Raw genomic sequence first — 26,259 nt, 5'->3', positions numbered from 1 at the left:
TTTGTGGTGTTGTGTATGAACAATGATTGGAAGAAAATATAAGGAAAATTCAACATATCTTCACTTTTCTAGCATTATGAAAGAGCACTTGACTTGCTGCATTTGGAAATCAAGGGGAATAATGTTATTCTGTTAATATGTTACTCTTTACGTCAGTAACAAGTGGAGGGATTGTTTTTCCTTTCATGAAAAATTTAATTTGTGGAATTCTTCTTCGTATTTTCTTTATACAATTGTACATACATGACACCACAACTGTAGCAGCCGTGCCTACACCACAACTGTAGCAGCCTTCTCATCAAGCGATGGCTGTATCAAATCTTTAAAAATCTGTAACCTTGAAACAGATTGTCCGATTTTCCTCAATCTTCATGGAAGTAATCTACAAATATTGCGGCATTCACTCAATCCGCATGTATATTTGGGTTTCATTACCCTTTAAAAAGTTGCAGTAAATGGAAAACACATGCTCTGAGTGAACATATGACATACTATCCTGTAATGTGCAATGCCCAGGGTTTAAAAAAGAATCATAGAAATATTTGTCAATGGTGGACGGGAACATTAACAGTCCATGCACATGCTGCTTGGCCTCATCTGCTAACAACAGAAATCACTATGGGAGGGACTGATTCCTGTGTAAAGTATTGAGAAAGGCCTCATACACACATACACATACATACATTGTAATCACTATTGTCGGGTTTGCACATAGCAGCTCACTTTTCAACCTCTGTTGCAGCCCCCTGTCCGCAGACGATAGGTCTGGTTGTGATGAATGCTAACATGCAGCACATAAACATTACTTTATTGGATGCTTCAAAACGCTTTATTATCACATCATTGCTTCATTTATTTTTCATTTTCGACAAGTCTCACCTTTTGGGGAGGTTTGCTTCTAGGCGAGTGTCACCGGTAAAATATTCTCTGCTTGATTTTGAATCTTAACTGGGTTTGAGTCTATTTAAAACCAATTTTTGTTTTTTCATTGCCTTCTACATACGTCTTCAGTAGGGTAATGTTCATAACCAATGAACGGCTGGACCAAAGTAAGGCACTTCTACAAATACCCTTTATTTACTATCAATCAGTTCTATTCACATTCATGACTGCTAGGTATATATATATTTTCATGTCTTCTCTATGAGATTACGATGAATAAAGAAATAATAAACAAACAAACACACAAACGAGAAGCCTGACTTGTTGAAAGAAGTGTGTCCCGTGTTCATTTGCTATGCACAAGAGTGGGTAGCATCAGTCATGCTCGGGTTCAGCCAGTGATAGTTAATGGACCCTATCATGACTGGTTCCATGCCAATTACTCTTTTTCTTTCTCTCGTCCCTACCTTTCTCTGCCATCTTCTGATCCCATGTTTCAAATAGCAATGACCAAAAAAAAAGCTCCTCAAGTTATTCTCTAGAGATTTTAGATTGCGCATGTTGTTATTCTATCTGCTGTTTACTTACTGATCTTCTTTTTATTCATTACCCAGTTGGAAATGCCTTTTTTTTATTCCTACATCCTATTTCTTTATTTCCCTAAGATATTTTATTCTACAATAAACAATATAATATCAGATTCTTTTAATGTGTTTAAACTCACCACTGGGGTATTGTCAGAACAGCAGTGAAGGGAACTGAAATATACACATGTTGTATGATGAAATATGCAGAAATTCCACAGATGCTGATTGCAAACATGATCAAAGTTCCTACACACAAAAATGGAACTAGAGAGCATCAGTTAAGATAAACCTATTTCAAATTCTATTCACTGACATTCAAAATGATCCATGATGATCTAAATGCTGGTTCTGAAACCTCATCTTTCAATCAAAATCAAAAAAAAAATGAAAGAAATGACCCTTGCAATAACCACACAAATTATCATATTTTCATATTTCAATGTGCGTAGATTAACCACAATCAAGCTTATTGATCAACAACATTCAATCTTGTCTTTCTTTTAGTTCTGGTTATTTCCCAGATTAACATCTAGGGAGCATGTAAGAAGGGGCAATTGTGTTAAGAAAATTTGGGAGATGAGTTTTGTATCATCAGCACTCTCATTTGTTAAATAACAAACTCAATGCTCTTCACAATGTGTCGAAATGAATCTATTTTTTTTTTTTGCATTGTCTGGTAAGATTGAAGATCATGCTTGTCTTGACATTTGTTTTGCATTTCTTCATTTCATTAGACAGTTTGGTACTTCACATCCAAAAATTATAGGCCATGCTTATTTTTAGCTCCTCCATAATGTTCTTTCCATAAATGATTAATTTGTCTTAATTAGTCTACTAGCTACTGTGTTGCAACCAACAAATTAGTAAATCATTATTTCATTTGCTACAATATCACAATGGAGGATTTGTTTAACAGAAAGTTGTGTAATTGTTTGGCACTATCGCTGGGGTGGCACACAGAGTGCAATGAAATTGACATTTGTTTTCTAAATAATCTATTGCAGCTATATTCTTTCACCACGCTGGATCACTTCTTTCCATCTGATATTCCAATGTCTGCAATTTTTTTCTCTTGAAGTTGTGAGATTAACACCTGTTTTCATTCTGGCCAGACAAAAATATGCATCGACAGCAATTGCATCATTAAACTAATTTCATTTCTACGTCCCAAAGGGAATGAAATTGAATGCTTGCGATTCCTCAAAGAGCAAGTTGAGCACAATTACAATTACAACTATTCTGAGTGAACATCATGCATCCCTTTGGAACACAAACAAAAACAGAAGCATAGAAATTCATAAAAATTGCCAAGAAAAAAAAAAATCTGATGCGACAGATTTGAATCGATATGAGCCAGCTATGTTTTTACCTCCCAGTTTTCTCTGGTGATGCGAACTTTGTGCCAGGTATTGTCGATGAAACCGTTCGGCTTCAGCGGGCTGATCAGCTCGCGGAACTCCCCGGAGCCGACGTTGACCGCAACTTCCACTTTGCCGTGGTTCATTGCCGCGTAGATGAAGTCGGAGTGCTCCCCTACGGAGAGAATCAGTCCCGTCGGCCGAATGGTGCGAAACTCAAACATGGTCTCGTCCCGCGTGCTGCTGATTTTCCTTTTGTGCAGGGAATAGGAGATGTACTCGCTGCCCTCAAATGTAGCGGAGGTTGATTGTTTCACTGTTGATCATTCGACGACACATATAAAAAAGGAAAAGAATCATGATACTTGACATTAAGACTGTACATGTTTAATCTTTCTGCACCCACACCACTTGTAATTAAGCTCCAATTTTGTTCTGAATAGAATTCATTAGGAGACTTAACAAAAGGTATGAATGAGTTCATGTTTCACAAACATGCAACATATAGATGGAATACATGCATATAATGAAGAGTGGAAAAAGCAGAGAGAGGGTAGGAGTTCATTGGCAATTTGGACAATTAATCAAGGATAAACAGAGGGCTGAGAAAAGGAAGGAAAATAAGAAAACGGGGACAAACTATGACAAACTGATGATGGGTCAAGAGAGAATTGAATGACAACAAAACACAAAAACTTTTCACTTCTGTCTCCATTTCCGTCTGTCAGTCTGTCCATCTCTTTGTCTCTCTTTCTGTCCACATCCCCCTCCCACTCTCCCTCTCTCTGTCCTGTTTTTTTAAAACTCTGTTTGTGGTTCTCCCTTCCATATGTCAATACATCAGCAGCCCACAAGGCAATATGGCAGCTATAAGAAATCCACAGACTTGGTGGACGGGCTCAGATATGATTCTGTCATAACATATTCATGGCACACCTCACAGAGAGTGACTGACTGCACTTTGGAAGCACTGGCATGCATGAAAAAAGACTTCCACATAGAGACAATCTATTTCAATTGGTGTCAAAAAAACAACATCAACAGTCCTGACTAGTATGGTACACAGTACGATGACAAGAAGACATTGATGATTTAGAAAGCTTGGTCATGTGATCAAATCAAAGGCATATTTGCCCCTTACAGGCTTTGCAACCCACTGATAGCTCTTTTCTTTTCAGCCTGTCTTACCAACACCATACATTTTGCCAGTAGAATGGAGCTTGGACTTTTAAAGGGATATGGTATAGCTTAGGTTGCGATGGGAATTCAGATTTTAATTTTTGCAAGATAGTTGGAAACCACTCACTTGAAATACTAAAGAACATACAATTCTAGGAGGAATTAAGAATTTATTTAATCAAAATCTGTTTTGAAATGGCTGAGATATCCAAAAACAAAGTAAACACAGTGGTCTGAACAAAACGTGATACCCCTCCTTTTATTAGTTTTTTTTTTCTTTATTTTTGTTTTCTGATATCTCAGCCATTTCAAAATCGATTTTCATCAAATAAACTTTTCATTCCTCCTAGAATTGTATGCTCTTTAATATTTCAAATACTATCACTAATACAATTACTAGTAGTGGTTTCTCATTATTTCACAAGTTAAAATCTGAATCCCCATCTCAACCAAAACTATACCATCCCTTTTTAACTCAGAGAATATCTTAACAATCTATACATATCATATGAGATGGTTCTAATCTGGAATTCATCTGATCAACTAAAGACTAATGCAAATTTTGTGCAAAAAGCTGCAATACATGCAGCAACCAGCACAAGAGAATACAGACAAACACACACAAACAGACAAACTTTTAGTATCATACCAACTTAAAGAAAAAACACCTGTTCCAACTGCACTTGTCTGACTGGAACGTCTACACACAGAAAGGATCAGGCATGCATTATGAGAGAGTTCGTGGTATTTTGAGATCCCGGGAAGACGGCAAAAAAAAAAAAAAAATCTCATCCTCTCCTATGTTTGGTCTCATCATCCATCTTGGATGGGAAGCCGCTCGGTAAAAAAAGGCTGGCAGCAGACGGAAATCAGTCCCTGCCAAGCACCTCTCATGAATAGAAAATATCTAAATCAACTCATGTATACATTTTGGTAGGCTCGGATAACTGCCACAGGATACTCCTTTGGTAGATGTAAACGCATCTCTTTCTCCCCACTCTGTATGCACATACTTAATTTCCCAATTAAATTGTTTAGGGGGCCTTTTTCCATGTCATGGAGGTTCCTGCGACTCTGGGGACATGCTGGGCATTCCTTGGGCCTTTCTCTTTGGCAATTTTAGATGGAATGAATGAAATTTTAATCCTAAAACTTAATCCTAAGACTTATATTTCCTTATTTTGTTTCCTTGTTTCTGTATATCAACCTCAAACGCAGAGTATCAATTCTGTTTACACGAAGATTTTCTTCTCCTTGAAATCACTACAGAATCATTCATTATTTTGAAGGACAAAAAAAAACCAGTCAAACCTGCCTTAGTCGCCATCTGTCTATAGCAGTCACCTGCCATATGCGGCCACCTGCCGTATGCGGCCACTGAAAAATTGCCATGTGAGAAAAGCAATGTTAAACACCCTGTGTATAGCAGCCACCTGTCTAAAGTGGCCAGCAGCCACCAATTTTGTCTACCATGGCTGATTTTAACCTGTCCATGGCGGCCACAGACCAATACAGAGCCGCAGCCGAGCCGTGTTTGTCTACTTTGCAGCCATGCCAGTCATTCATGGCGAATGTTCAGTGATCACTATCATTGCATTCCCCCATCATCCAGTCATAGTAATGCCCACATGAAGAGCTTGCTTGTGTGTATGCATGCTGCTGTGCTACAACTTGATCAACAAGCTTTTGAAAAGCCAAACAGTTATATTCACCAACACATTCTTGAATGTTTATAACTTAGGCAAGAAGTAGTTAAGATATTCAACTTGTGATTTTTGAGCATATATAGAAATTGTACGTTTCTAGCTACATTATCTAATTCTATGGTTGTGTTTTCATTCACTGCACAGTGTCATTATGAATTCTTGTGGGAACTTGCATCATTGACCATTTGTTTAAATATAAATTATCTCAGCCAACAGCAATAACTGTTATCAAGTACTCATTCGACATTTGACTTTCAATAACCTGCTTCTTTCAGCAATGTTTCTCACAATACTTTCAAGGAAATGCTGTGTGAGCACACATTGAAAAGCATTTGATCCCCCTCCCCCTCAAAAAAAAACAAAAAACAAAACAAAACTGAAGAAAATTTGCTGTTTGATAAAATGGAAAATACAAGTGTAAAAAGTCACAAAACAAGAAACATGGACATACTCCATGACGTACTACGAGCAGCTTCCAACACGCATTATAGATCAGGAAGGGGACCTTCCAACCCGAGAGATCTCGAGAAATTCTGCGTTTGATTATCGTCCCCATATTCGCTTCCATCATCTGGAGGCTCAACTTCTCCTCCTTCCCCTCTACTCTCATGCATTATTCATTGCAATGCAGTCGCATCCCGCGAAGAAGCAAAAAAAAAAAAGAAATAAAATAAAAGAACGAAGAGAGAAAAGACTAACAAAATAAGGCGAACTGCGACGAGTTTACTGCCACGGCTGGGCGAGTGACGGAAAATAAAATCACAGCCCCTCCATACTTGGCGCCGACTTTACGCGACCTTTCCCCACTCCGCCAGCGGGATCAACCAGAAGATACGCCTCACGGTTTTTACACACCTCTTTTATAACTACGTATTGACAATTTTCCCAGAGTCCTTCTTCTCTCCACAGCCTCCTTCCCTATAAATCTTTATGCCTCAGAAAGTCAAAGAAATTGTCACCTCCTCTGTTTTTTTCTCCCCCGTCGATGATATATATATGTGTCAAGCAATTCTTTCACCCAGTGTCTGTTACAGCACTAATTTTACAAGGAAGAATCTGAAAAAAAAAGATCCCTGTAAATGTCACAAAATGATGCCTGGCGATTTTGCACAAATGATTATAAAAACATATGCAGAGTTTAAATGCAATAAACTGAAATATCCATTTTCATTAATTTCAGATATTTGAGATAGAAGCTGCTGAAAAAAACAACAACAGAGAAAATAACTAGAATATATATATGATAACTGTAATGATATCTTCAAAAACATTTCTTGTTATGTAACTGGTGCAGTATCATTGACAAAATCTAATTTTTCACTATTTGATGATGGCCTCACTTAAAAAACTTTGAAAATGGCATTTATCTGTTTCTGCGCTGAACTGCTTCATATCCTTGATGATATTTGGATTGCTTTCAACTTCACAGTGAATAAACTCTACGACACAGAAGAGGTGCACATCACACCCCCTGCATTGATGAAAGAGGTACATTGCACTTCTTATGAATCAAAGTCAGGGATAGCCTCAGTGGATATTACATTGTAATAAAAAATTTAACATGATCATGTCAGCAGGTACCAGTGTGTAGGTGTGTATGTGCATGATGTTCTTTGTGTGTGTGTGTGTGTGTGTGTGTGTGAAGGAGTGTAAGTATGTGTCTGCATGGCATGTGTGCGTGTGCATACTTCATGTAAGAAGACCAGATTACACTGATGACTCATCACAGAATGTCTTACCATATTACCGGGAGGAAAAAGAGGAAAGAAAGACAAAATGAGCATCTTTTAAGCACCAGTTCCCAGTCCCTTAATGCAGCTGTCTGCCATTTGTGATCAACTGCACTTTAATAACAAGCACCCATTTTTATGCTCAAGACTTTAGATACTTTATTAACCCGTTGTGAGCATTAAGTGTCGATTGGCATAGAAATAGATAGCGGTGTACACCCATGTTCCAAGTGTCTAGTGCAGGCAGGGTTAACGGCCACAAACATGAAGTGTATAAATATAGAGGAAGAAATCAGTTATCGTGCATTTCTTTTCTTTTTCTTATATCTTTCTTTGTCTGCCTGGCTGTTTCCTGGCAACATTCCTTGCACTCTAGAACTAATAGCAGTTCTCATGTGCTTGAAAAATGAAAAATGATGTGGCTCAGCATAATTTGCTACTCCTCCAAATACAGATGACGCCACAGGTCTTTGTAAAGCTTTTTTTTTTTTTTTTAATGAATGTAGCAAACATGAAATGTGAGTGAGAAATCATATGAGTCATGTTGTGTGAAAAGTAATTGGTTGCCATATATGTGACAGAACGCTCACAGTTCCAACTGTCAAAAAAGAGAGAGAGAGAGAGAGAAGCTTTTTGAATGATGAATATAATACACAAAACTAGAGCATTTGAGTTTCTCTGTTTGCTATCTATGCAGTAATGCCTCTGATGTACACTGTATCTTGTCTTTTTCAAGATTTGAATTAGCGTGACTGTGAGTCATCCTCCCTATACATTCCGACACCATGAAATAGATTAATGAATAGAAAGATTGTAGACACTGCATAAAAAGCCATAAGCCAATTTAGACGGATGAAATTATCGAAGCCATTCAACAATTTTACACACGCTGCTAAAAAATCAATCAGAAATCAGACTCAACAAAAATGAGTGAAAAAAAGATAACTAATTAATGGAGCTGGGTCTTTTTTGCTTTCGGGTAATAAGAGCTTAACAACTTTTGTCGTATATACTAATCATCACGCACGGATGCAGCAAATTATGATTTATGACAGCTAATGCCAAATTTATTGAGCTAGCAAAACAAAAGGTCATGATGAATCAAACAAAAAATATGTCTCTTCTACTGGGTTCTAAAGCAAAAAAAAAAAAAAAAAGAATCAGCAAGACTGTCTTTTTATTCCCTTTTTGTTTACCGAGGGCAGGGAACACACAGAGATCAGGTAGAAAGAGAAACATGGGAGAAATGGAAAAACAGGCACACACTGCTCTGACCACCCAGCATTTGACATTGCACCAAATAGGGTAGAATGAAACAAGACACGTTTCTATCTTTGTGCTGTGGCCTACATATGTACTTTATCCATTTATGTACTATATGATGTGAAATTATGAAAATCATCTGGAATTCCCCTTTAAGTACTGAAGGATTTCACTGCATAAACTAGAAATGGTTCAACAGGCCAAATCACATTCAGCCTAGTCAATTACATGATGTTATCGCAACAAGTTCCACAGAGTCTAATTCCTATCTGCAATCCTAGCAAGACTCATACCGGTACTCTAAAAGGGAAATGAGGGGAAAAAAATTCAACAACTCAATCTGGGTACAACTGCCCATTCTTTATTTAGGGAGAGGTGGTTGATGGGAGAACTTGCTGATAATGTATGCAGCTATTGTCATGGAAATGATACAAATTTGACATGAACGTGACCTCAAAATATTAAATGGTCACATATTTTACAGAACTGAACACTATTTAACAAGCTTTTAAGCTGGCTGTTTGGAAAGAATCAGCACTTTTCTCATCAACTATTTTGTGTATCACTATGTTACCATATCAACAGCCATATCACTATGATATTGATTATATGATTATGGCTCCAGACATTTCAGACAAGCTCTTAGGTCACTTAAGAGCAAAAATATTGCATTTTCCATCATTTCTGCTGCTGCAGTGTTATGTTGCCATAGTAACAGGATGCTGTCCTTCCACACCATTAAATTCACAGGAAAAGGAAAATCTGTTTTAATAGTGACTAAAGACCTATGGTGCCTTAGAAATTGTATTATGTGCAACACTGTGATTACTTTTCTCAAATATATAATTCTTAAATACATAGAATTGCATTAAAGAATATGATAAGAGTTCAGGAGCCTTGATTAATGTTGGGAATGTTTGTTTCTTTTTTTTTCTCTCTCTAACAAATATGTTACGCCTGTAAAAGTGGAAATTTTTGCAGTGTAGAAATTTTAGCGCATTTCGCACAACCAGAAACTGGTGCAAAAATAAAACCGTGCAAATATTTTTGCTTGCCATACGTTCCTGTAGTTGATGTCTCGATTCCGTAAGATTAAAAACATGTGAAACTCTTCCTACACTGACGAGCACGAAAAGTGAGTTGCGCGAAAATATCCACTTTTACAGTAAAAGATTTCTGTAAGCACCATCTGAAAGAGTCTTGAATGGACTTAAATACCCTTTCTCATTGTTCATTATTTTTCCCAAATTATCTCCTCCCTCTTTCGTCTGTTCATTTCTTATGTGGTGGGGTAAAAATTGAGTCTTTTTAATTCAAATGATTTCTGACGTGTATCTGTTCTCTCTGAGAGTTTATAAAACGCTGGTTTTTGGAAGTCTTTGCACATTTGAAAGACACCATCTCCACAATGACCCCATCTTTTCCTCTTACTTTTTTTTTGTCTCTGATTGTGAGGGAGAAGGGGCAAAAAAAACCCCCTCCAGATGTCAAATGAAGATGAGCACACAGCATCATCAAAACTGGCGGGCAAAGCTCTTAGCCTCATCCGCGCTCCAGCCTCGCGAGTGTCGGAATGCTGAGATAAATCAATACTTGGTTCGCGGGAGCTCCTGGCGTTTGACTGTGAAAACAAGAGCTACGGGACGCACCCCCACTTGAAGAGAATGTAAAACAGTAGAAAGATTAAGGCGAGGCAATCCTGCCATTAGGATTGATAGGCTGGGCCCCCTCCCCCCCGTGTGCAACTTGTGCACGAAATGCTTTCTGGCAATATTTACGTTTTGAAAGTATGGCCGATCTTGACTGGGAAAAAGGGGAGAAAAACAACTTCACTGAAATTTGGGGCTAAAAAACGAGCTTTTATCCTTGAGAATCATGGGAGAATTTGAATGATGAAAAATGCTGCTTTCATCTCGAAATGACAAGAGCACTCACACACATTACCGTAATGATCATCCTCCTGTCTGACATTGTTAAATGCATGAAAAAATGTAATGTTAGTGCAACAAGAAAACACCAAGGGCAGATACAGAAAAATGAAATGGACTCTAGTAAGAATGTTTTCTTTCTCAATACCTCAATCAGGAAGTAATATACTCTGATACTGAATATATATGTCCCTGATGCAGAGTATCCACTTTAAAAAAAAAAAAAAAATTAAAGGTAAAAGTAGCTTTCACATGAAGGTCATTAACCCTTATATAAGCCAGCCATGAACACAAGCAGGCAACATCTAAAGTCTTGGTAAAGTTTTTTTCCCTCTTCCCCCTTCTCCTTCTCCTCCTCCTCCTCCTCCTTCTTCTTCTTCTTCTTCCTAATCATTATTTCCCCTCGTCACCTTCATCTCAAGAAGAGAATGCAATGTAGTGTGATGGAAAGAAAGCAAACCCTCAGGATTTCATCCTGGAAAGTCTGCCATGTTTTACTTTCTGCGGGTGTGAATGTGATGCAGACTCGCAAGGTGCACGGAAATATAAAGCGACACATAGACTGCACATGGTTACAAGAATTGGTGCTCTCATTTTGCCCCATTCTACAAACGCTCTGCAGATTGAAAAAAAAAAGAAGACGATTGTCTCTGTTTAATTTTGAGGGCTTATGCCTTCAATTGTTAACACCTGAATGGAATAATGGCAAAAACATGTGTGTTCTGCAGTTCTAGGTCCATTTTTGTCAGTTCACTTTACATTTTTTTTTATTCTCCTTCCTTCAATTCACAAATTAGTCCAACTACCTGAATAAAAGTAAAAACTTGACACCACGTATTCAAGATGATGCCTTTCACCAAGGAAAACATCAAAACAAAATAATTCCTTCACATTGAGATTTGCAATGATAATCTAATTCTAATCCAATTCTAAATTTGAATCTAATTCTACATGCTAAGATACTACAGGTCATTTTTTTTTCCTGCCCATTCACATGATTACAGTGCCCCGATCATTAATGTGCGCTTGATGTCCTTTGATACAAAGGATGCCTCGGCTACCTCCCCTTTAGTGAATCTTCCAACTGAACACAATTGCCATCAAGCCGTAAGCTATTCAGAATTCAAACTCTGCTTGTTTGCCCGTAAAATGTCAAGCGCTCGACATCATTTGCAGATCAAACCACACTGGCCAGGAGCCACAATGAGAGGACCATACGAAATACAGCATCGCTGAGTTTCATAATCCTCCGGGACAAGATAAAAGCCCTGTATTTTCTAATATCGCCAATCACTGCATGGTTCTGATTCACTTTATTTTTTTGTTCCCTATGTGGCTACCTTATCTTCATTTGAGCATACAGATGGCTCGAAAAACTGGTACTGGAGTCTACATTCCCGGTAAATTTGTACAAGTAAAGTGTCCTCCACAAGAGAATTGAAGTTAGCATAACTTTCACTGATAACATCATTTTCGTTTCCAGCAAAGTTTTTGCTACTTGGGAATAGCTGTTCGATAGTTAGATACTCATCTGTTATCTGTATATGAAGGTCACCTTTTGCCAAGCATACATCAGCCATGTGCACGATAGGTTTATTTGCTCTCAACCTGTGATCGCTTCTGTGATGGTCTATGTTACTATGTCTATGTCTTTGGTCCCATTCACAGGTTTGAGAGTATCTTCTCAGAAAGGATGGTGTTCACCCATCTTCTCCGAGAAATGTGCCAAAATCTTCCACCCTCAGAATTTAAGGTAGAGAGCGGCTTCAGATCTATGGTCGCTAGAAAACATGGTAATAGGCGCGAGAGGGGCGAGTGTCAAGTCCTCATATTACACATTTGCATGTGGCATTTAGAATCCAATAAAAAAAAGGGCTCCATGTCAGGGGCCTGTACCATATTAAACCCGCAGCCCGCGCCTCTCTAGGGTGCGGGGTTCAGTCAGTGCAATTTCCTCTCGCATCAGCGGTGGGCTGGCAAAGCACCTAGTCTACCGTGCTGGTAATGTTTTGTCCACCCAACTTTCTACACAAAGCTGGACCCAACAGAAGTCTGGGTGACTTGGGGTATATATCTCAGCCACTTCAGAGCATCTGGCACAAGGGGCAGTAGTTGCTGTCGAGCCATTGTTTATGGCTCATCATGCACAGTTTGCGAGTAAAATAGATGGTGGGATGGGGGGGGGGGAGGATGATGAAGTATTCTTTTCTACAGAGGAGACAGTGGACGCTATACCACCTCCACCATAAATCAGCTCCTGTCCCCTCCTTGTCTCTTTTGATTCCTGCCCAATTCCACTCTCATTAACCAACCCTGCACAAATGTCACAAAGGCCCTAATGATTCCAAGGCAATGGATAAATATAAAATAAATCAGAGAAAGGCATGTTCTTTTGTGCCATGATGGAAAAGATGTCCACAAGAAATTCTTGCTGCGCACCACAATAACTTGTCTTGTAAGACATATGGCATGCATTACATCTGTCACACAACTGTATGTCACAAATAATACCACACACATATTTCTCAGAATATTAAACAACTTTTCAAGGGTAAAACCAAATTTGGTCCCTCATCTTAGGATATTTACAGATATCATGTGACAAAACACTGCCAGGATTTTGAAATCTTGGAGGACTTTGAAATCTTAGTGAGATGTGGACACACAGAAACAGCAAAATCAGGTAAATTTGAATGCCTTTGGCCCTTTAACAGTGTGTGATGCTTACACTTTTCAAGTAATGCTATAATCATGCTGAAACTCTTGTTGGGTCAAACATGATTTTGAAATAAGAGTGTCTTTTATTTTTCACCCAAGAGAGTTTTTGCACTATATTCCAATTAATGAACATATTACAACAGAGACAAAATCCATATCAATTAGCGCATTCTCAAAAGCCATTTTGCACATTTCCTTGGTACCTTATTCAGCCTGATTGTATCAAATTTTCTTATTTCACAATGTTAGTAATTACAGTCTCCCAGTTGTCAGTATATTGTTTTGCATTATTAGCTATTTGTAATCATAGCATAAAACTTTTTTTTCTCTATCATCGTTTTTGTTTGTATTGATTATTCATGCCTTTTAAATTGCATTTTTTTTTCATTGTGTGATTTCTATGTTGTATCTCTTGTCAAATATGTTGTCATATCATGACCTTGCTGGAAAAAAAAGCTTAAACATAATAGCAAGCTTTTTTACCATGGTTAAATCATTACACTCAACTCAACTCACCTGCTGACATGAAAAATTCAGTTATCTGCTCCATAGCTCTCATGACTGTTTTGTTTAGGAATAAACCCTGAGTCTGAACCCAATGTGCATTCATCCACTGCTGCTACATTGGATGACAATGAACAAGCTCTCTGTTTGTCAGAGAAATTCTTTTTTTTTTAAATCTTGTATTCTCAGATGAGAGTGCAAATGATTTGAAGACACTATGAATCACCTTTCTACAGGGGCACCAGGTGAAAAGAGCAATTACTGCCTCCGAAATCTTCATACACATGAGTGCACAAGCATGCATTCTTTAGTGCCTACAATCACTAAGTTGAATCAAAGTTTTGAGTTACCTGAACAAATTTAAGGCTTACATGGAGGTTCAGGTCCTGTCAAAGGTTATCAGCAGAAATTTCCTGCCAGTTTGTAGAAACAGGAAGAACTGTTGGTAAAGTGTTCTCTGTCTTCCATTTAAGCTGCATGAACAATGATGAATATGTGATGACTTCGGGAATAAATCGATGTTCAGCAACATTACACTTTTCGCTTTTCCCCTTAATAAACTCTTTAATGGTGTTTCCCTTTGTTTATATGACTTACTGGTCCATTATATTTCATCAGATTCATGTCATGGTCAACTAATCTATACTGGCCTTTGTTCCCTTGCAGGTCTTGAGTCATTGCACACTTACACCTGTACACAAGTAGCACCCAACTATTATGATCTGAAGTTATGTTCTACACATCTACAAATGAGAACAGAAGTACCATTATTACATCAGAAAAGAGCTTTAGTTTGGCACTTTGTTTTGGGGTGGGTTTTGTCATGATATGACATATTTTGTATTTGTCACGTAATAATTTGTCTCATTGTACTACTGGTTATTGTGTAGCTCATGTAAGAAATTGATGTTATGGCAATGGTTACAAAAGAAGTGCAGCTTTAAAGACAAAAGCTTGCATCAAAATAACCATATAAGGAGATGTTGCGATGCACAATCAAAGTAAAAGAGAGTGATTTGGAATTAAATGTTTTAGGGATGAGTAAACCCTACATGACGTCAAAATACGAGGAAAGGGTATCCCTGGTAGTATGCCTCATACTATCTGGTATGTGGACGTCATTCACGACGTCAAACACAAGTTTCTAGCTAGGTCAAAACAGGACCACTTCAAAGAATTTTGGTTTCCGTGGACAGGAAGTGATGACGTCAAGCAGAGGCTTGACCAATGCAAAATGAGATACTCAGGAAAGTTTTGACAGACAGAAAACGCCAACCAATAAGAAAAGGGGGCAGGACTTCTATGAAAACTTTCTAGGAAGTCACTTGACTTCATTTAATTAATTTTACATGGAGACCTATGGTCCAACAAATGTATAAATATGCAGTGTTTGGGCACAAAATTCAGATGCCACATTATTTGCGGAACACTCAGGACCAGGCTACGGTACTTCGAGATTGCGAAGTTAGAGTAGCAGAGTGTTATTTGGAATCAGTGTGATTCAGGGATTGTTGCATTTCGGCTGGGACAGCCTGACCATCCAGCAGAGAATCTAGGAGGATTCGAGTGTAAACACCAACAACTGTTGGTGTTTAGGGTTCCAGGGAGAGAGCCACCGTTTAGGGTTCCAGCGAGGACCAAGTTTAGGGTTCCAGAGAGGACCAGAAGTAAGGGGAGACGACCCGCTACTTCAGGCAGGGCATCGTCTACAACCTAGAGCAACCAAGCACGGGAGCTTCTAGAATAAACCAACGAGCAGAGCAACCAAGCTCAAGATCAAGTGGAATTGGAAATCTGTATTCAAGTTTGTACCATGTTATTATAATTGTAAACGACCATAATTTGAGACGAGTATAATAAATCTTATTGCTTGTTACATTATAAGAACACTGTGTAATTGGCTACTTATTTCGAGGCACTGTAGTTGCACAAGTTGAAGGAGTTGATTGAGTGAATGGTCTGCTTAACAATCTGCTGCATTTAGAGAAAGTCAGCCTTTGACTATAGAAAAGATCCCAGTCGCAGGGAGGACTTTCGTTCCCCACATTCAGAGGAAAGTCCCCTGTGACAAGAATTGGTGGAGAACCCGGGCAGCAATTGTTAAAAGTTAATGACTAGACCAGTCAACTCATGTGCAACTGATAACTCGAAACAAGAAGCCAAAGGTTAGACCGCCAGTGGCCACTTGTCTGGCCAGTGAGAGTTAGGCTCAAGGTCCAGTGTCTTAAGGTCAGATTACATTGAGTGATTGTTGCTATAGTAACGTGACTGTACATTGCAATGGATGTGTATTCTGAACTCATAAAAGTGGGGAAGGAGGCAGGGCTGACAGGCAAGGAATTGGTCGATTTTGCTAGGGATGAAAAGGAGAAACTAGACTTGAAGGAAGAAAAGCTCAGAGAGGAGCAACAAAAGGAAAGAGATGAACGACAAAAGGAAAGAGAGGAACGACAAAAGGAAAGGGAACATTTGGAGAAAATAAAAGAGCTGGAGCTGCAAATCGCAGCAGCCAGACCTAGGAATGATTCCCCTAGTAATGGCATGAAAAAGGTGAAATTACCTCTTTTCAATGAGAAAACAGATGACTTAGATTCCTATCTATGCAGATTCGAGAGATATGCGGAAAGCATGGGATGGGCCAGAACTCAGTGGGCCCTACCCCTCAGTACACTGTTGACGGGCAAAGGCCTGGAAGTGTATTCCCGAATGCCGTCAGAACTTGCAAATGATTACGATGAATTAAAGGCTGCCTTACTCCAAAGGTATGAGTTGAACGAAGAGGGATTTAGAGCTAAATTCCGGAGCTCGCAGGTAGAGCCTGGCGAGACTCACAGTCAGTTAGCCGAGAGGCTGAAGCGCTATCTCTTGCGTTGGTTAGAGTTAGCTGGTTTTAGGGCTGAGTTTGATGACCTAATTCAATTGATGATAATGGATCAAATTTATGCCAGGAGCTCGAAAGAGCTGAAGCAGTTTGTTCGCGAGAGACATCCGACAAACTTAGATGAAATGACGAAGCTAGCGGATCAATACAGTCAAGCCCACCCCCATAAGGAACAAAAGAGCAACTCCTACAAAGACCAAAAGCGACCTGACAAGGGCCAAAGTCAGGGTCATTCGGCTTCCAAATTCAGTGGCCCACAAGGAAATAAGGGGTCAAGTGGTTGTTATGTTTGTGGGAAGGCAGGTCATTTGGCTCGAAACTGCCAGGCCAAAACGAATAGTCCGAGACTAAACCGGGCTGCTGCTTTGGATGAAATGAAGGGGTCTGAGGAGAAGACTAGTCAGGACCGAAAGGGGGCTGCCTGTATTGAGGCTAACACCGTTAGATATGAAACGGCAAGACAGCCGGGCTCGTATGTGAAGCTAGCTTCGGGGGATGAAATACCCCTTCTCGAGGCAGGATGCTCTTCGGGAGTCAGACCATCAGGTGTGAACATGCCTGTTCTTCAGGGAAAAGTAGAAGGGCATGTAGTGTCCGTTCTAAGGGACAGTGGCTGTAGTACAGCCGTGGTAAAGTCAGTGTTCGTTAGAACCCCTCAGATTGTTGCAGGGCAGAAGAAGAGGGTGGTTTTGATAGACGGGACTGTCAGAGAATTCCCCATTGCTAGGGTATGGGTAGACACGCCTTTCTACACTGGGGAAGTGGAAGCTCTGGTTATGGAAGACCCAATGTATGAGCTTATTTTGGGGAATATTCCCGGGGTCAGGGACCAAAATAATCCCGATCCACAGTGGTCACTTGATAGTGACGAGGTAGTGGTAGAGGAGGAAGAGATGGTAGAATCATCCGAGGGAGGGGCGGTAGAGACACGTGGCCAGAAGGCGCAAAGTGCGAAACCCCTCAAACCACTGCCGACAGCAAGTGCACTCTCACTCGCGACGAGTAAAGGTGAGTATGAAGCAGCGCAAAAGGCTGACCCGACGCTAGCGAAAGCTTGGCGAGCAGCGGAGAGTGGTCAGAAAACGACCACAAGCAAAGGAAATGAGAGCAAGTTTCTCGTGCATCGAGGCCTGCTCTATCGCGAATTCCAATCTACAAAATTGGAATATGGCAAGCCAGTTCGACAATTGGCCGTACCGAGCGCATACCGTGATGGATTAATGGCGCTTGCCCACGATGGCATAATGTCTGGGCACCTAAAAACACAGAAAACACTCGACCGATTACAGCAAAGCTTCTATTGGCCAGGTATGGGAGATGACGTCCGGCGATATTGCATATCATGTGATATCTGTCAGCGCACCGTGAATAAGGGGAGCGTGGGTCGCGTGCCGCTCGCGAGCATGCCGCTCATTGATACTCCGTTCAAGCGCGTGGCGATTGACCTCGTAGGACCTTTTGACCCCAAGACCGATCGTGGGAATTGGTATGTTTTGACGCTGGTCGATTATGCAACTCGCTACCCAGAAGCTATTGCATTACCGAGCATTGAAACCGAGCGAGTGGCTGAGGCGCTTGTCGAGATGTTTAGCCGCTTAGGTTTGCCAGACGAGATTCTCTCTGATAGAGGGGCGCAGTTCACTTCTGAGCTAATGAGGGAGTTAGGGCGTTTGCTGTCCGTAAAGCAGCTTAACACAACTCCGTACCATCCCATGTGCAATGGGTTGGTTGAGAGATTCAACGGAACTCTCAAAACCATGCTGCGACGAATGAGTGCAGAGCGACCCAAAGATTGGGACCGTTATTTACCGGCATTGTTGTTCGCGTATCGGGAGGTACCACAAGCTAGCCTTAGCTTTAGTCCGTTTGAGCTACTGTATGGTAGGACTGTACGTGGACCTCTCTCCCTGATTAAGACAATCTGGGAAGCGGAAACAGTCGACGAAGAGGTCAAAACAACATACGAGTATGTTGTGGACCTACGAGCGAGACTCGAGGAGACTTGCAAAGTGGCGCATGAGGAGCTCAAGCGCGCATCGAAAAGATATGCCAAGTACTATGACGCAAAGGCGCGTGACAGGAAGTTTGAGGTTGGCGATAAAGTGCTCATTATGAGGCCAACGAGCGCAAGCAAACTCCTGATGCAATGGCAGGGACCGTATACGGTCACAGGCACACTAGGGCGATGTGATGTGAGAGTTGAGGTCAATGGCAAGGTCAAGACCTACCATGTTAACCTCTTGAAGAAGTATGTTGACCGTGCGCGAAGTAGGGACAATGGAGTCCAAGCGAATGCCATCTCCGTGGTCGAGGAGGAGGTCGAACCCGATCTCGACCGACCGTGCATAGGACTGCCCGCCTTATCGCAGAATGAGAGCGTGGCTGACGTGGTGATAGATGCGGAACTGACCGAGTCACAAGCAGCGCAGGTAACCGATCTGCTAAATCAGTTTGATGCGCAATTAACCGATGTACCAGGGCGAACAAACGCAATGGAATGCTCAGTGACACTTACTACCGCTGACCCCGTGGTAAGCAAGCCGTATCCCCTACCACAATCTATGCAAGCTGCGGTAAAAGCAGAATTGAGCGAAATGCTGAAGATGGGCGTGATAGAGAAATCACGATCCAAGTACGCGTCACCGATCGTACTAGTGAAAAAGAAGGACGGAAGTAACAGATTTTGCGTCGACTACCGCAAATTGAATGCTATAACTGTGTTTGACCCAGAACCTATTCCGATTGCTGACACTCTCCTAGCGAAGCTGTCAAGAGGTAAGTACTTTTCGAAGTTCGACCTCAGCAAGGGGTATTGGCAGATACCCATGGCCGAGTCTGATAAGGAGAAAACAGCATTTGTCACCGCTGAAGGCCTGTTTCACTTCACCGTGCTGCCATTTGGTATGGTGAATGCACCAGCCACCTTCTCACGGCTGATGCGAGAAGTGCTGTTTGGACTCGACAATGTAGTGAACTACATCGACGATATCCTTGTGTTCTCCGAGACCTGGGAAGAACACTTGGATTCCTTGCAAGCTGTACTCTCGAGGCTTGCAGATGCTGGGTTAACCGCGAAGCCAAGTAAATGTCATGTGGGCTTCAAGACGCTCGACTTTCTAGGGCATGTCGTAGGTGGCGGCACGCTGAAGCCTCACCCCGAGAAAGTAGAGCAGATCTTGCAGGCGGAAGTGCCGCAAACAAAGCGGGAGGTACGCGCGTTTCTAGGGCTAGCTGGGTATTACCGCAAATTCATACCCAACTTCGCAGCTATCGCCGCACCGCTGTCGGACTTAACAAAGAAAGACAGAGCCAACCGCGTAGACTGGGGACCCCTGGAAGAGCAGGCGTTCAACACGCTGAAGTCCCGACTGACTTCATCCCCCATACTCCATCTTCCAGACCATGAATCCCCGTTCATACTTGCGACTGACGCGTCTGACGTAGGCATTGGCGCAGTACTCATGCAGCGCGTAGAGGGAGAGAAGTTCCCTATCGCATACATCAGCCGGAAGTTGTCAGACACAGAGCGACGGTATGCCGTCATAGAGCGAGAGTGCCTCGCAATTGCATGGGCAGTAAAAAAGTTCGATGTTTACCTATATGGGAGAGAGTTTGAACTTGAGGTGGATCATCGTCCCCTCATGTACATTGCCAAGGCTAAGTTGCAAAACAACCGAGTCTTGCGCTGGGCACTTGCCCTCCAATCCTACCGCTACCACGTGACCGCTGTCAAGGGAACAGATAACGTTGGGGCAGACTTCCTTAGCCGATGTCCAGAGTAAGAGGGGCAGGTTTACCCATATCAAGGGGATTATCGAATGTTGATATTGTCATGTGTATGTACGGACAAATTAGTTTCATACGTGAAAATACTATTGTAGATAGCAGTACTATCTTGAAATGGGGGGTTGTGTCATGATATGACATATTTTGTATTTGTCACGTAATAATTTGTCTCATTGTACTACTGGTTATTGTGTAGCTCATGTAAGAAATTGATGTTATGGCAATGGTTACAAAAGAAGTGCAGCTTTAAAGACAAAAGCTTGCATCAAAATAACCATATAAGGAGATGTTGCGATGCACAATCAAAGTAAAAGAGAGTGATTTGGAATTAAATGTTTTAGGGATGAGTAAACCCTACATGACGTCAAAATACGAGGAAAGGGTATCCCTGGTAGTATGCCTCATACTATCTGGTATGTGGACGTCATTCACGACGTCAAACACAAGTTTCTAGCTAGGTCAAAACAGGACCACTTCAAAGAATTTTGGTTTCCGTGGACAGGAAGTGATGACGTCAAGCAGAGGCTTGACCAATGCAAAATGAGATACTCAGGAAAGTTTTGACAGACAGAAAACGCCAACCAATAAGAAAAGGGGGCAGGACTTCTATGAAAACTTTCTAGGAAGTCACTTGACTTCATTTAATTAATTTTACATGGAGACCTATGGTCCAACAAATGTATAAATATGCAGTGTTTGGGCACAAAATTCAGATGCCACATTATTTGCGGAACACTCAGGACCAGGCTACGGTACTTCGAGATTGCGAAGTTAGAGTAGCAGAGTGTTATTTGGAATCAGTGTGATTCAGGGATTGTTGCATTTCGGCTGGGACAGCCTGACCATCCAGCAGAGAATCTAGGAGGATTCGAGTGTAAACACCAACAACTGTTGGTGTTTAGGGTTCCAGGGAGAGAGCCACCGTTTAGGGTTCCAGCGAGGACCAAGTTTAGGGTTCCAGAGAGGACCAGAAGTAAGGGGAGACGACCCGCTACTTCAGGCAGGGCATCGTCTACAACCTAGAGCAACCAAGCACGGGAGCTTCTAGAATAAACCAACGAGCAGAGCAACCAAGCTCAAGATCAAGTGGAATTGGAAATCTGTATTCAAGTTTGTACCATGTTATTATAATTGTAAACGACCATAATTTGAGACGAGTATAATAAATCTTATTGCTTGTTACATTATAAGAACACTGTGTAATTGGCTACTTATTTCGAGGCACTGTAGTTGCACAAGTTGAAGGAGTTGATTGAGTGAATGGTCTGCTTAACAATCTGCTGCATTTAGAGAAAGTCAGCCTTTGACTATAGAAAAGATCCCAGTCGCAGGGAGGACTTTCGTTCCCCACATTCAGAGGAAAGTCCCCTGTGACAGGTTTATTGTTGTTTTTTGGATAGACTTGCTGCATTATCTTAACTGTTACTCAAATGTGTCAACACATGAGAGCTCCTGCAAATTTTCTGAGATTATCAATTTCCTTTTTATCCTTGCAGCAAAAGGGATTAATTTGAATGTTTGATCCAACCAAATAAATAATGTGAAAATTAAAAAAAAAACGGCCACACATCTCTCTGCAGAAACTCTTATTACTTTATGTCAACTGGTGTAACGATACATCCATCAATCCAAGTCAAAACTGATGTACTGTCAGGGCCTGAAATATTGAGTAAACTGACCAGTAGGGTTGAATGCTAATCAGCTCCTTTCAATTATTTGTTTGTTCTGCACAGCTCTCCTTTACCATTCCATCCCCTCTCCCTCCTCCCCCTCCTCCTCCTCCTCCTTTCCCTTTCTCCACCTATATCTGTAGGGGGAGAAAGCTTTAAAATTGGCACTAGCTGTCAACCTGTGAAGAGGGAACAACACTTCTTGGGGGCAAGAGAGGCTCGGCAATGAAAGGTCAGCCAATCTGAGCTGAGCTAGCTCTCCTTCTATCACACTGCCCATCAACAATGTCTCCTTCAGGCCACAGCTAGAGAGTGTGTGTTATGAAAATCTCTCTTTCTCCGCAACATTCAATGGGGTTATTGGAACCCTTTTTAGCCGTCATCGCATTTCGACAGACTCTTAGCGTTTTCGGCGCATAAAAGTGGGGTTCAGGATTTTCCCCCCATTTTGAAAGTGAGAAAAATATTTGTGTACTGGAAATTAATGACAGTCACTGCAGTTTGCTGCTATTCCTTTAACACCTCGGGAAAGGCCATAATACATGAGATGTTACAGAGATTTGTTATTCTAAGTTACTCAAATGGAGTGATGAGTAAGAACTTGAGAAGTTGAATATGTCACCCCTATTATTATTTGTAAAACATAAAATCTTTCCTAAAATATCAAAGTTAAAAAAAACAAACATAAAATTGATGTACAATGACTAACATTTACTGCCCAACCTCACCATCCCGACCCCCCCCCCCAAAAAAAAAAGAAAACAACACAAGCAAACAAACCAAATGCTGAAATCTCAAAATAAAGGAAAAAATCATGAACATTTTGGACTTGTTTTCAGTATGTAAATTCATTGTTGAAAATTAATTTTGCTTCTACTTCAATTAAATCTTGGCAGGTATAGTGAATCAACTTTGTCTGATCAAATCTCATATTTGACTGAAATGACCTTTTCCTCTTTTTTTTTTTAAATCACAGAAACACCGACCAGAGTAATGACCCAAAAAGGCAGTGTTCACGATTGGCATAATTGTTGATGTAAACTCTGGTCGAACTCGCTATACATAGCACTTATGACAAGGGGAAATAATATATCTCATGGGCAGTATATAACCCTTACTGCCCATGTCTCTGCAGAATACAAGGCAACCAAATTTTTAATTATGAATTTTGAACATACAGCAATCACTTTTTTTAAAGACAAGGCACACCTGTTTCCATTACAAAGTATTTCTATAGACTATTGTACAGATCACACAGGTATAGTGATACATTGGAATCATACAATGCCTTTCGACAAAGATACAGGATAGATTTACCTCATACAAATACTGTAAAACACGATATTTTCACAGCATGAAATTTCGCGAATTGGAGCCGACAGCCTTTTCTGCGGCATGAAATTTTCGCAAGTTGCCACTAACATTCAATGCATATAGTGTAGACAAGAACTTTCGCGAGCATTTTAATTTCGCGAAACTTGGCTCTCGCGAAATTCACGAAATTAAAATGCACATGAACATTCCTCGTTTTACAGCACTAAGTTCAACACAGATTAATACTCCCATCTAGGATCATGATAGAGTTGATTTCTACATTGCCCACGCAGTAGAGGATATTTTTTTTTTCTTTGAATAGGGGAAGTTGTCATTATATGATCAGCTGTTCCAAACATAAAAATGCAGCAAGCAACTCTGTTAGATTAAAGATTTTCCTTCGGGGGAAAGACAAACAAGTCTTTAAGCAAATTGCAGGAGTTCATGTTCTCTTATCTTTCACATCGATATTTTGCTAAAACATAAAAAGACGTTATCACAAACTGGTCATGTGCGCCATATGGAAATGACATGTGCAGCTGCTTTTGTAATACAGTCGCTCTGTTTTTGCAGGGAGGATGAGAAAAAAAAAAACAGGAGCAGGAAGATTATCATTGAATCACAACAATTTGGGGCTATGGCGGATGTCTTGGTTTGTTTTTCATAGAAATCTGGGAAACAAACTTTCTGCCAGCATATAAATCAATCAATCCCCAAGGCCCCCCGGGGTATAAAAACAACATTTAGGAGCTCCTTTCCCTGTGCTAGCACACTATACAGGAGTCATCTCGTAGGATTTAATGCTAAAAATGTACAGAGACGAGTGCATGCTTTACATACGTAACACTAGCAGCCCAACCTTCAATCCCCCCAAAATGCATAAAATGTCATCTACAAGTCACTGCTTGCATAAAACTACACTACTTACAGTCGCATCTCGATTTCATCTGAATAAAGCAAAGGAAATGCATTCGTTGGGTTCATGTCCACTACACCCACATGGATGTACCTTCTCATTAATATTATAATTATATTCTAAGATATCACTTCTGGTATTCTTTGACTATTAAAAAAAATGTACATGAGCAATGTCAGAAAGACAGATATTTTCAGAAAATTTGATCTTTTACATAGTTCCAATCAACAAACAAATGAAATAGATATTAATCGGTTTGAATGAGCATGTGCTTACTGTACACTTGTGGAGATGAATTGCAAATAGTGTAGACCACTATAAGTCATTAATTTTTTTTCTTTAACAGATAATGTTCACATACACTCATTTTCTACAGACACAGCCCTCAACAGAAACAATGCAAATGCAATGAAACTATAAAAGACAAAGAAAAGCAAAAAAAAAAATAGAGAGAAAGAGCAAATATGGCTAACCAAAGTGCTGGACAATTCTGAGTGTAATAGACTGATTATTCAATAGCATCCCTTGGTAAGACAAAGTACAATTTTAACTGAGACAATTTCTTTCAAAGTGCTTTCCACTATCATTAATTTTCTTTTAAAAGCACTTTAAAACAACTTTTCCTTGATTTTCAATGAAATTTACTTCATTAAATAATTTATGCACCATTTCCATTTTGCGAAAGCAATACTGTTTCACAAGCCCTAGCGGAAGTCATAAGAACTGCAACAGAAAAAGACAGGTTTCCACCTCCCTTTTTGAAAGAAAGTGAAATTTGAATGAAATCGAACGTCTTGCAAAAGACATCGGTATAGCTGGTAAACGCATTGCATTCGGTGGGTAACTGAATGGTTGTAATGGCAGAGTGGTGATTCATTCAGGCACATATGGTGGAAAAAGAAATTGGGAGGGTTGGACAAATGGTACATCAATTCACACCATCCCCGCCTTTAGTTAAAGGTCCTGTTTGCCTTTGGGAACAGTGAATTTAAAAATTTTCAAGATATGACATTTACAGATAATGCATATATAGGTCTGTTGTACCACAAAACATCCTATCATATGAAATTTTTGAGATGAAGCCTAAAGTAAAAGGAGATATCTATATTTTTATCAATAAACCGTAACTGTAGACGGTTTAGTCTGGAATATAACTATAGTTCACATTTTGTATATTTAACAATACTTAACATCGATTTTACTGATTAAAATTTTTACAGTGGTTGTTTCTATCCCTAACTCACATTTAGAACTTTTTTAAAGCACTAATGCTGGGTTCTTGTTTCAACTGCAAATGGTAAATTATGCCTTTAACCAGTGTGAGTTTGACTTGCGAATTTGGGCCTCCCCTAGCATGTTGGTAATGACCTGTGACCTTTCTGGCAATGATATCTCCTATTACTTCCTGTCACATGACTACTACATGGGGCTCACCTTGAGTCTTTGGGATTGATACCACACAGAAAAGTCTGCCTGGAAAATCAGAATAAGTCCTCTTTTGTTTTGTCATTTTGTCAGCCATCCACACACTATTTCTGTTGTCCCTATAACCCCCTCATATGAATTGATATATTACTCTCTAAAATATAACGAAAAAAAAAAATAGATATCAGATCATTCGCTGAATTCTACAGACATAATCATAGAAAAAAAAAAACATTGAGCTTTTGTTCCTCACATTTTTACAGTGCTGGAAATTGGGAATAAAACCATGTACATTTGCACATTTCTGTGAGGAAATAGGGAAATTGAATGTAAGCACTCTCATAGACTGTCAAAAAAGTGTAACATTCTGTTCAATATTTAGGTCTATATTCCACACATGTGAAGCTCATCT

The 26,259-nt window shown here is 40.2% G+C and overlaps 1 protein-coding gene across 1 annotated transcript in view; it reads right to left on the bottom strand.

Annotated features, from left to right (window-relative positions):
- Positions 1 to 26,259, bottom strand: part of LOC139740789 (neurexin-3-like) — a gene marked incomplete at its 3' end in the record, with an annotated part of 47,508 nt that overhangs the window by 6,548 nt on the left and 14,701 nt on the right. Inside the window, exon 4 of the mRNA XM_071651362.1 lies at positions 2,839 to 3,143. Within this exon, the coding sequence (XP_071507463.1) occupies positions 2,839 to 3,143 (305 nt within the window). The remainder of the gene's footprint in view (positions 1 to 2,838; positions 3,144 to 26,259) is intronic.

This window comes from Diadema antillarum, unplaced genomic scaffold (genome assembly GCF_040938485.1).
Source record: "Diadema antillarum isolate AM-2024a unplaced genomic scaffold, OU_Dant_1.0 seq00000882_RagTag, whole genome shotgun sequence".
In the NCBI taxonomy this organism is placed as follows: domain Eukaryota; kingdom Metazoa; phylum Echinodermata; class Echinoidea; order Diadematoida; family Diadematidae; genus Diadema; species Diadema antillarum.
The sequence above is the reverse complement of the archived record's forward strand: the minus strand, read 5'-3'. Positions and strand labels throughout refer to the sequence as shown.